General features: G+C 37.5%; 1 protein-coding gene across 1 annotated transcript in view; it reads left to right on the top strand.

The window, feature by feature from the left end:
- Nucleotides 1-12,601, top strand: part of Adam10 (ADAM metallopeptidase domain 10) — a 98,325-nt gene that overhangs the window by 16,046 nt on the left and 69,678 nt on the right. Inside the window, exon 2 of the mRNA XM_075965316.1 lies at nucleotides 10,216-10,366. Coding sequence (XP_075821431.1) covers nucleotides 10,216-10,366 — 151 coding nt within the window. The remainder of the gene's footprint in view (nucleotides 1-10,215; nucleotides 10,367-12,601) is intronic.

The raw sequence follows: 12,601 nt of genomic DNA, 5'->3' as shown, positions 1-12,601 counted from the left end.
CCTTATCTTGCACATAGATGTAGAAGCTTTTTTTTTTCTTTGTTTTTTGAGGCAGATTTTCTCTGTAGTTTTGAAGCCTGTCCTGGAACTAGCTCTTGTAGACCAAGCTGGCCTCGAACTCACAGAGATCCTCCTAAGTCCTAGGATTAAAGGTGTGCACCGCCACCACCTGACTAGAAGTTTTTTTCTTTTTCTTTCTTTTTTTTTCTTTTTGAATAAATTTTATTCTACTGCCAGGCTTGTTATGTATACTTAGGTTCATAGGATCACATGTTTTCGAGTGATTAGTTTATGACTCTTAATCTCTAAAATATAGTTTCCCTTTCCATGGAACATTTGAATACATTTGTTCATTAATTATTTATATTGGTGTTTATTGATCACTATTTTCTTTTTTAGAGATAGACTTTTATTATATCTCCCTGGCTGGCCAACACTCACTGTGCAGTCCAAGTTGACTTCAAACCCATAGAAGTCCTCTTTTCTCTGCTTCCCAAGAGCTGGGATTAAAGGTCTACACCACCATGTCTATACCTGACTGTTGTCCAGGTGCTGAGGATCCATCAGTGAGCAAAGTGCCTATTTAACTTGTGACTCTATTCTAATGGTGGAGGCTGGTAGTACATGTTCATTAGAACTCAAAAGGAATACCAGAGTAGGACATTATAGTGTGAGTGATGGGAATGTCTACTTAGGGTGGTCAGAGAACTCAGGATGACAGAAAGGTGATGAATAGAGATATTACACATCGAAGGAAAAGTGGGGGAGGATAAGATGAGAATAGGTAGGAGTTGGGTGGAGGGAATGCTGCCTCTTACAAGGATCACACTCAGCTTCGTAAGCTGTAGCTTAGACTTTAAGTCTGGAAGGCTAACATACTTACACTTTTTTTGAATAGCATTGCTCTGTTGTGTAAAGGGTAGATGGTAGAAGGGTAGGAATAGAACCAAAAAAAGAGGTCAGTTATTTGTCATAGTTTTGACTGTTGAGATACTTTTGAACCTTTCTGTGTTTGGTACATTTTGAGGTTTTGGAGTTTGAAATTTCTTTGCAGCAAATTTCTTTCTTTCTTTATAGGTATGTAAAGAATAGCTATAGGCACCTGTAATTAGAGTTACCCTGGAGACTTAGGTTCTGAGCCAAGCAGACATGCTTTCCTTGATGAAGTTTTGACATTAGTGTACATCTTTTGGAAGGTTTTCTATTAATTGTTTTTAGGTTGAGTTTTTGATACTAGAAGGGCTGAAGCAATCATGAGGTTCCTGTGTTAAAAGTTCCCAGCACCACAGAGAGACAAAGATGACATTAGAAAGGCAGCACTTTTAATATTTAAACATATTTTGATGGTAATTATGGTACATGCTGCTTGCTTCTGGGAATTATAAGGATAAAAGTGGAGAGGTTTATTGTTACTATTTTTTGTTGTTATTTGTTTTGTTTTGTTGGTTTTTTTTCAAGACAGGGTTTCTCTTTGTAGCTCAGGCTGTCCTGGATCTCTCTGTGTCACCAGGTTGGCCTCAAACTCACAGAAATCCGCCTGTCTCTGTCTCCCAAGAGCTGGGATTAAAGGCGTGAGCTACCACTGCCTGACTGGAGTTTGTTACAGTTTTAAAGTGTGGAATTTTATTCTAAGAAGATAGTATTGTATGAGAAGTGTAGAGATTGAATACAATTACATAGGGGAATACTTCAGTATCTATGGGAACAGTTTTTCTGAGGAGGATTTACAAGATGATTTGTAAGAAACACAAAGTCTTAGATTTCTATTTGAGTGCAGTGTTGCTTGGCCTGATTCATGATTGTTCTTGATTAGGTTGATATTATAGGAAGGATAGTATTGTTAGTCCCAAGGCATCTATAGACTGATTGAACCTGAACTGGAAGAATAACAGGTGACAAGAATCAGGGCTAGAGCAGATGGCAAGGAATTGGACTAGACAGTTGGCACATTGGCATTGGGGAAATCTGGAGAGCTATGCCAAGGATGGCTGGAGGCTGTGCTCTGTTTAGATAGAGGCAGGTGAGACCTGATGATAACCTGTGTTCTGTCTTTACCTTTTGAGTTCCCGACTAGTTTCTAAAGTATAAGAACAAGCTCAGTTGAGTCAGTCCAGACTCTGCATGTAGAAACAGGCAATTCTGTGATGTCTGACTGAGGTAAGTGGTGCAGGGGTCGGAGATTGGCTCAGGTTCCTGTGGAGTAAACCATGCCAATTTCAATTACTAGCTGTGGAAATCAAGGGTATACACATACTTTTGATCTATAAAAAGTACATTCCATTCCTCTTTAGTATTTCATTATATGTGGGTTTAAAAATATATCTTAAAGGTAGATGTTAGTTTTGAAGGCCATGTCACTGATTTTTTTTTTATTTTGGTTTTTTTGTAGTCACAGAAGCATCATGAATGGTGCCTGACTTTATGAAGATAATCAAATGTGCTTTGTGTCTTGAGCTCATTGATACCTCACTTACCTTCCTCACGTTGCTCCTAGTTTGTTCCGCACCCTTGGACTTGTTACAGATATCTTAAACCACCAGTTTCTTTAAAGTGCCTAATAGTTTTTAATCAGTAGATCCATTTGGTGGATCAAATAGAAAAGTTCAGAGCAGTGCATAGCCTGGCAAATAACAAGTGCTCAATAAATTTTAATTATTGCTACATTCAACTTATTATTGTGATGTTAACCTTGATTATCATCTTGATGCCCAGATTAGGAGTCTGGGTGTATGGGGGTGGTCATCCCTGCTCTGAATATGGGAGGTGCTACGATCTAGTAGGTTAGGGCCTAGGTGGAATCAAAGGAAAAAAAGAGAGAAACATTTTCTCTGCTGTAATGAATCTTTCTCTGCCCCACCAGCTAGCTCCCAAATAGTGACATGGAGACTTATTAATTATGAAAGCTCAGCCTATAGCTTAGGCTTGTTCCTAATTAGCTCTTATAACTTAACCCATATAAATTAATCTATATTCTATCATGTGTTTTTACCTCTCTCCATCTTGCTCTTTTTCCCTTTTCCTCTTTGTGTCTCCTGGCTTCTCCTGCCCCTCGATTCCTCCTCCTCTTCCTTTCTCTCCCCAGAAATCCTGCCTATACCTTCTGCCTAGGTATTGGCTGTTCAACTCTTTATTAAACCACTATATCTTCACACAGGGTACAAATATCCTACCATGCTTCCTGGCCGATGATGTGAGCTGCCTTGTTTTACCACACAATCTCTGCCTTGGTAGGCCGACCCTCTGAAATCGTGTTTAAATGTTTTTTCCTTTAAGTTCTCTAAAGTTTTTTTGTTGTTGTTTTTATTTTTTTCTGTAACCATGATGTAAAGTTAACAAGCTTGCTTTAGCATTTCATTTATTTTACTTACCTATTTTTAAATCAAGTGCTAATTTATAAATTTATTTTAAATTACATTTATTTATTTATTTATTTATTTATTTATTTATTTAATGGGAGTGGGATGGGGTTATGAGCCTGCCATAGTGTGTGTCGAAGTCAGAGGATAGCATTTGAGAGTTGGTTTTCTTTTTATACTGCATGGGTTCTAGGGATTGAACTCAGGTCGCCAGGTTTGCTAGCAAGCAGCTTTATATACTAAGTCATCTTTCCTGTCACAATTAAGCATTTAATTAAGCAAAAACTACCTCATCAGGATAGTCTCCCACCATATATAATAAGCTGTCAGTGTTCATTAAAAATAAGCAAAACAAAACAAAAAAAATCCTACAACTAAAGTACTTAGAAAAAATAAAATAGCCCTTTGTAGTTTGGGCATTTTAATTTTTCTTCTTAAGATGTAAAATGTGAAGCTTTAAGGTTTTTTTGGTGTGTGTTTTCTAGCCAGATTTTGATGTGAATTTTAAAATACTAGATTTTTAAAATAGAAATGGAAGGAAAACATTAGCATGATTTTATGAATATGCAATGAACTAACGGTATTCTTACTAAAGCTGAGAGAAAAGTAAAAGTGCCCTTGTTTCTTGTTTGGTGAATGGTTTGGGGTAATCCTAATTAGTGTAGTATAATAAGTTAAAAACAGATAAGGTCATAGTAGATGGAGAGATTTAAATATGAGAAACAGAAACAATGCCAGGAAAGAAAATGAAAAATATTTTCAGAAGTTTCATGCATAATCATGGTGTTTACAAGTTCTCTCCTAAGAGTCTCAAGAGAGATAAGACCAATAAGAGACAGATAAATGGATCTGGATGACCTAGCTGTATTAGGGGAAGTTTATTAGAGGAACTTGGCTTTTAGTTATGGAGGCTGAGAAGTCTCATGGTAGGCCATCGTAGAGAGAAAAGAAGAAAATGATTATGAACAATTGGCAGTTTGGTGATGTTTGCCCACATTGATTGGGTCAGTGTCTATCTTCCACACTCACATCCCAGACTCACGCGACAGTCTCCTTGACACACCCAGAAATAGCACTTTGGCAGCTCTCAAAGTTATTTTTTAAATTAAATAAAAAAGCAAGTTCATCTTATGTGTGTGTATTTGCCTGCATGTATATCTGTGTACCACATGGATACCTGGTATCTTGAGGTCAGAAGAGGGTCATCAGATCCCCTAGAACTGAAGTTACAGACAGTTGTGAACCACCATGTGGGTGTTAGGAGTCAAACCCCAGTCCTCTGGAAGAACAGCCAGTGCTTTTTACCTCTGAACAGTCTCTCCTGCCCTATCTCTAAGTCTTTGTTAATCTAGTTAGGAAGACACTAAGATTAACTAGCACAGAGATCTATTGGTCTCAGGTTAGTGTTCTTACTGCAATAGAAAAAAGGATGCATTGTAGTTAAGTCAGCACTAAGAAACTTAGTGTCTTTAATGACTTCTGTATCATTCTGTAACTCTACTTGCCTCAGCCTCCTGAGTGCTAGGATGACAAGTTTATTCAGCTGTTGCACAAAAGCAGTGGTAGAAAAACAAGTAAATTATCTGTATTAAAAACATACTGTCTGAAAACTGGCTTTTGGGTTATAGGTTATGTATTCTTGCATTATTATTATTATTTTTTTAACCAGTTCTTTTACCTAGAAGCATTGGTGGTCCTTAGCCCTGTTGATGCTTCAAGCAGTTCTGTAGATAAAAGGGGAAATAGCTCCTGGGCTGAAGTCTGAAATTTTTTCATGAAGACAAGTTGCAGTGCTTCCTAAGCCTGAATGTGCATATGGATGACTTTGGAAATCAACTTTGGGCTTAGACAATGTCTTTCTGTTGCTATGACAGATGCCTGAGAAAATCAGCTTAAAGAAGAAATGGCTGCCTTTGGCTTAAAGTTTCAGAGGTTCCAATCCATGGGCCAGTGCTGCCATTATTTCTGGGCCTGTGGTGAGGCAGACCGAACATTCTGATGAAACAGAGTTGCTCACTTCATAGTGGCCAGGAAACAAGGAAAGGTAATAGAAGGTTGTAGGGCCAAGTTAAATAGGTGTTTGAAAGGCATTCCCCCAGTGAGTGACTTCCTCAAAATAGGGTCCACCTTTGCATAGCTCCATCTCCTTACAGTAGCATTTCAACTCTGTCGGTGGCTGAGAGCATTGATTATGTCAGAGGCCTGATGATCTAACAGTATCTGTACAAACACAGTACAGGCTCTTTACTGATCTTCTGCATGTTTCTTAATCCAGTCAAGGCAACATTCAAGATTACCTACCACACTGGGTTATTGGGAGTGTCAGTAGATGTTGTAGGGTGCTCCAGAATCTGCCCTATTAACAATTCCCTAGGGTGCACCCTTACTCTAGTCTAGTTTATCTAGTTTAGATAATGTGGTCTCTTGTCATAGGAAATGCAAAATCTGTGCATGGAAAAGTATTTATTTTCATAGGATTAATACATGCACAGAAGTGTATTTCTAATCTCAGTGTTGAGTTAATGGGTTTATGCTGCTGGGTGTTTGGTGCATGCCTCTCTGTGTGTTCAAAGCCAGTCTGATCTACAAAACGAGTTCCACGCTAGGCAGACCACATAGTGAGACCCTGTCACAAACAAACAACCCCCTCAAAATCAACAACAGCAAAAATCAAAAACAAAACAGTAAAAAAAATTAATGTATTTATCTGATTATATGGTAAATAGTAGGTTTTCCAGGTTTTCATTTTTAGATGTTGGTCTTAAATGCAGAGTCAGACCTACCAGTGTTCTAAGAAGTTCTTGGTTGTGAGCAGAGGATCATAGAAGTGTTCTTTTGTTGAAAATGGCTTAGTTAACTGATGCATTTTCTTGAAGTTGTTTTTCTACAAATGTCTCTTCATACCTGGAATTGATCTTTTATTTTTTGCCTATTTCTTACTCTGTCTTGTTCAAAATGGAGATATTTAGGAACAACAGATTATTAAAAGGTGGGTTAATAGTTTACTAGAAATTACTAGAACAGTGATGATACTTAAATTTCTGAGAGAACAAATTGGAATATTTTGAGTTGTCTGTGATTTGTGTTGTGTTTATTCTGTACTTTTTATTATGAATACTTAAAAACAATTTTAAATTTTATTTGTTTATGTGTATGGGTATTTTGATTGCATGTGTACAATGTGCATGTCTGGTGCCCTTGGAGGCCAGAAGAGAGTATTAGCTTCCCTGGAGCTGGAGTTACAGACTTAGCTGCTTTTTGGATGCTGGGAACTTAAGTCCTCTGCAAGAGCAGTAAACCCTCTTAATGGCTGAACCATCTCTCCATCTCCCTGTTTTTTTTGTTTGTTTGTTTTGTTTTTGTTTTTCCTGCCTGAAAGTTGTCTTCTTACATTTTTAGTAGTACAGGTCTGGAATTAGCTTAGAAGCTTTGATATCCAAACAAGTCTTGGTTTTGACTTCCAAGACCCTTCATTTAACTGGTTATAGGATCTCTGACTGTAAGTTTGGCAGAACTTTAAACATAAACTCCTACTTTGTGATTGTACACAGAATTGTGCCTTCATTCTTACCCATGTATCTCTGTGTGGCATGTGTCTTTTCCTCTGGATTTTTTGGTGTTTCCTTGCTACAGTTCATTTCAACATTGTTGACCTCTAGTTTTCAACCACTAGCCTATGATTTGCTTTTATCTAGTTTTTTTTTTTACATGTATTCTTTTTGGCATAGTGTTGACTTAGAGTTATATTTTTTTTATCCCTCTCCAAAATATTTGTTTTCTTGTTTAAGTAGTGTGTGTGGGGGGGGGGTTGAGACAGGGTTTTCTCTGTAACCCTGACTATCTTGGAATTCGCTCTGTAGACCAAGCAGGCCTCTCAGAGATTTGACTGCCTCTGCCTCCCAAGTATTGGAATCAAAGGCATTCGCCACCACTGCCTAACTTAATGGGATTATTTTTAATAACTGCTTTTACAACCTCATCTACAAACATCATCTCTGTTACTAAGGACTGATTTTTATTTTAGTTATGTGAGAATACATACACACACACATATACACATTATATGCATGGTAATTGTTGGATAAAGAACATTCTTATTTTTATGCCTTTTTTTTTTTTTTTTTGGTTTTTTTGAGACAGGGTTTCTCTGTAGCTTTGGTGCCCGTCCCAGAACTAGCTCTTTTAGACCAGGTTGGCCTCGAACTCCCAGAGATCCGCCTGCCTCTGCCTCCCGAGTGCTGGGATTAAAGGCGTGCGCCACCACTGCCCGGCCAAACATTCTTATTTTTATATTTGGAGGTGTTTGATTGTATCTTTCTTTTAAGCACATTCAAACTTTTCTGGCAGTTAAACTGCTTGGAATCAGTTAAATCCAATTTGTTATTTAAATTTGGAAGACCATGCGTATTTAAGCTTAGTTAAGATAAATCTAGAACATCTGTTAGTTCATGACTACTTGTACCCCACTACTAAGGAGTTACTTTTCTGAAGGTTATCCCCAGTGATTCATATACTTTTAGGACTTTCTTCTCTTGGTAATATGAAAATGAATATTTATCAGACCTGTGTTAGATGTGTTTTGTCTGGGCACAGTAGTATATACTTGTAATCTCAGCAATTAGGAGACAGAGGCAGGCAGATCTCTGTGAGTTCAAGGCTAGCTAACCTAGTCTATATAGTGAGTTCCTGGACATGTGATGCTACATAGAGATAGCATATCTCAAAAATTAAAAAATAAAAAGAATTATTCTTCTGGTGGTTCTTATTTACTGTGGTGGGATAATTTATTCTTTATATTCAGATCATTACTCATCAAAACTTGAGAAATTTTAGCTCTCTTCCTTCTGGCAACTCTGTCCTACAGGTCTTAAATGGTTGGCCTCACTGAACTCAGCTGTCTTAAGTTTCTTCTTAAAAGTTGTGGACATTTAGGATAGAACTTACTTCATTTGAGCCGGGTGGTGGTGGCTCACATCTTTAATCCCAGCACTCAGGAGGCAAAGGCAGGTGGATCTGTGAGTTTGAGGCCAGCCCGGTCTACAAGAGCTAGTTCCAGGACAGCCAGGGTGGTTACACAGAGAAACCCTGTCTCAAAAAAAATCACCCCCCCCCCCCCAAAAATTTACCTCATATGTTTCTTTGTCCAGTTTCTCATTGTTAGGGCGTTTTGTTAAATTTAGTTTGTCTTTTTTTTCATCCTAGTCAGCACTGGATATTGACAGTTTAACAATATCCTTTTTCCTTTTTTTTTTTTAGACTCACTTCAGTGTAAATTATGTATATTTTGCCATTTAACCCCCAAAATACTTAAAAAAAAAACTCCTTTGAAAATTCAAGACCTTCTATTATGTAATTACAGTATTGTACTAACGGAAAGTAACAAGAATTTCTCAATGTTATCAAAGAATGATTCTGATTTGTTCTGAATTTTTTTAGATATTTGTTTCCATCATAGTTGGGTCGATTTTTTCTCCTTTGATTTTGTTTCTTTGGTGGTTTTGCTCTAATGTGATTATGCAAGATTATATTTGAGTGTACATGTAACACTTTTCAGGAGAGATTTTATTCTGGGTTATAAAAGAAATCTCAGTGTATTTGAAAGGATGTCATATAACCTGTATTCTTTGGCTATATAACAATTAAACTAGAAGTCAGTAACAAAAATAGGTGCTGGGATGTACTCAGTGGTACTGCTTGCCTAGTATGTATGAGGCTCTGGGCTTGATCCCCAGCACCACAAAAACAACAGATCAAATAATCAAAATATAGTTGAAAAATCTTCAGCATTTGGAAACTAAATAATAGTCTTTAAAATAACATATGGATCCAAGAATAAATTAGAAACAATGAGGAGTGGAGATAGAAGTGGAATATAACAGAGTTGATCTTACCTCTTGAGGCAGAACTGAGAGAACATTTATAGTCCTGAATGCATATAAAGTTCAACCAGGACTAGCTGCTTCTGCTTCCTCCTCCTCCTCCTCTTTTTAAAATCTACTTGCTGTTGTTTGAGACAGGGTTTCACTATGTAGTTCTGGCCGTCCTGGTGCTTGTTTTGTAGACCAGGCTGACTTCTAACTCATAGACATCTATCTCTGCCTCCTGAGTGCTATCATTAAAGCTCTATACTACCTACCATGTACTATAAAATGAAATTGTCGTTAAAATACTTCCACAAAACAATTTTAGAACAAGATGATTTCATTGGTTAATTTTGAGAAAACTTGAAGGGGGAAATTTTACTATTTTTTTTAAATTTATCTTGAAAATTGAAGACATAATATTTTTCCACTTATCTTTTACTCTGATAATCATAGTAGAAACTGAGTGGAACAGGTGACAAAATTGGCTTCTATGGTGGTATTTTTTTATCAACAAAATGTGATTAATGTGACTTTGTTCAGCCTGATAAAGCATATCCAAGACAAACTTACAGCAAATTCAAAAGCTTTTGTGTGTGATTAATGCCACAATAAGTTTCTTTCTTTTTTTTTTTTTTTTTGTTTGTTTTGGTTATTTTGAGACAGGGTTTTTTCTTCATAGCCCTGGCTGTCTTGGAACTCAGTTTGTAGACCAGGCTGACCTCAAACTCACAGAGGTCCACCTATCTCTGCCCCCCAAGTACTGGGATTGAAGGTATGTACCACCAGGTCTGGCAAATGTCACCTTCATAATAAGTTTAAAAGTGTGTGAGAATGTTGTTAGTGGGAGATTCATCCTAGTATCAGGATTAACAAAACAGTTGGTATATACTATTCATATATATTTGAAAATTATGTATTAGGACTAATTAGAACGAGAAGAGGTCTTCAAAAATATAATACTAATACAGACTGTTACATGTTTGCTTGTTTTATAGGTCAGTATGGAAATCCTCTAAATAAATATATTAGACATTATGAAGGATTATCTTACAACGTGGACTCATTACACCAAAAACACCAGCGTGCCAAACGAGCAGTTTCACATGAGGACCAGTTTTTACTTCTAGATTTCCATGCCCATGGAAGGTGAGTAAATTTATTGTTGACAGTGTCTGAAGTCTTTTGATTCAGTCTGCTAAAGGAAGAAACTTTTTTTTTTCCTAATGGAAAGCTTCCTGTTTAAAACTTCATCCTCCACTGGAATTTGGTATATACATTTAAAAATGTCTTTTGAAATGGATTGCCCTATTATATATTTAAGTCGGATGTAACTATTTACAATTCAAAAATTGTGAATATGAGGTCTAATCTCGGATGCTTATAAAGGATGGAGGGTAACAGGCTAGGTGGTTACAGAAAATGTGAGGAGTCATAGACAGGCAAGACACATTTTATTCACTAACATACACGTGGTTAGGTAGCGAGATGCTGGCAAGTACTCAGGCAGGAGTTGGCTCATAGGGGACACACATATGCACATAGACCACACAGAGGTAGGGACGGTGACAGACAGACACAGGCAGGCTGATGAGAGAGAAGGCACTCACCTGTGATCTTAAGGCCATATATTACACAAAAGTGGCACTCTGCTAGAAATAGTTATGAAACAGATGGCATCAGTGTTTACTTTTGGGGTTCTTGGATATCTGAGTCAGCCATTTTGTGCCAACTCATAGATCCTCAGATGTTGGGTGTCAGCTATGTTTTAGCTAACTCATACCAGCTATTCATATCAGCACCATGTTTTCTAAACATACACTAACCTTTATAAAAGATCTTGTGTTTGTCTTTCCACTTTTTGTATGTTTTGTGTTTAATGTATCATTTCTGGTACCAACAGATAAAGTAACTAATTATTTACTATTGAATAAGTTACTTAATCTTTTATTAACTCAATTGCATTAATTCTGTAATAACAACCAGTAGACAGATTGCCTGTTAATATTGTTCAAGTTTCACCGAATTGTGACGGGACACAGAAAGGAGAACTAAGGGAGAAAAAGAAAATTAATTATTAAATGACTGTTCTATTTTCAGTGTTTTACTTGCATTTTCTTGAAAAATTGTTGTTGTTGTGTGTGTATATGGGTGTATGCATAACATAGTGCACATGCAGTGGTCAGAAGACAACTCTGTGGCATTGTTTCTCTCCTTCTGCCTTTATGTGGGGTTCAGGCATGAGGCTGTCAGGCTTCCACAGAAATTGCCTCTATCCACAGAGTCATTCAAATGTCCTTCATGTTTATTTTAATATTAGTCTTCTTAACACTGTTTAGTTTGACCCCCACCCCCCAACGTGGTAACATACTCTGACAAAAAGCAACTGAAAGGAGGAAAGGGTCGTTTTAGTTTACAACTCCAGGTCACAATCCATCACTTGAGGCAGGGCAGGGCAGGGCAGGGCAGGGCAGGGCAGGGAGACCTGCTTGATATTCCACATGCCCTTACTTCCAACCAAGGAATTCATTTCATCACCAAAGAAGTATAGCTGGAACCGTGGAGGTTGCTGCTTGCTAGGTGGTTTGTATACTGGCTTACACTTAGCTATCTTTCTTAGGTAGCAGGCATCCCTGCCTAGGGGTGGTATCACTGCTGTAGTAAGGAGCTACAACCCAGCATCTTGTTCTGTTTACTCCGCCTACCTAATTTTCTGTCCTATCAAAGGGCCAAGGCAGTTTTTTTATTAACCAATGAAAGTAACATAAAGACAGAAGACTCTCCTCCATCACACTACAATGGTGTGGGTCCTCGTATCAAGTTAATAATCCAGACACTTCCCCATAGACATGCCCACAGGCCAATTTCATTTAGCCATTTCCTTAATTGAAACTCTCCTCTGAGGTATTCTCAGCTGTGGCAAGTTGATAGTTAAAAATAACTAACACACACTCAGACAAAGGTAAGTATGTCTATAAGATGAGGAAACATAGGCTCAGGGAAGTTAAATAACTTTCACAGTATAGATTTTAGCTAGACCTGGGTGACTAAAACCTTCATTTTTTCTTATGTACTCTTGGTCAGGCACTCTGTATTGCTTGCTATAATTATACTGTAACTTATTGTACTGATGTAACCTTGAGATCTGTATTTACTTCCTAGTAGATTTCTAACTTTCCAACCTGTTCTCATTAATATTATTCTATGTATGGCTACAATGTGGCTTTTCCCTAAATGCTACCATACCCTCTTTTGTGGTGCTGGGTATAGGACCCAGAACCTTGCACTCACTGACAAACACTCTGTGAGCCCCTAAATGTTTCCTTTTTCATGTCAGCTTATAGCGTACATGCTTTGAAGCTTTCTATTAACAAGTTTTAGCCA

The sequence above is a fragment of the Microtus pennsylvanicus genome, chromosome 3, assembly GCF_037038515.1.
Source record: "Microtus pennsylvanicus isolate mMicPen1 chromosome 3, mMicPen1.hap1, whole genome shotgun sequence".
NCBI lineage: Eukaryota > Metazoa > Chordata > Mammalia > Rodentia > Cricetidae > Microtus > Microtus pennsylvanicus.
The sequence above is the reverse complement of the archived record's forward strand: the minus strand, read 5'-3'. Positions and strand labels throughout refer to the sequence as shown.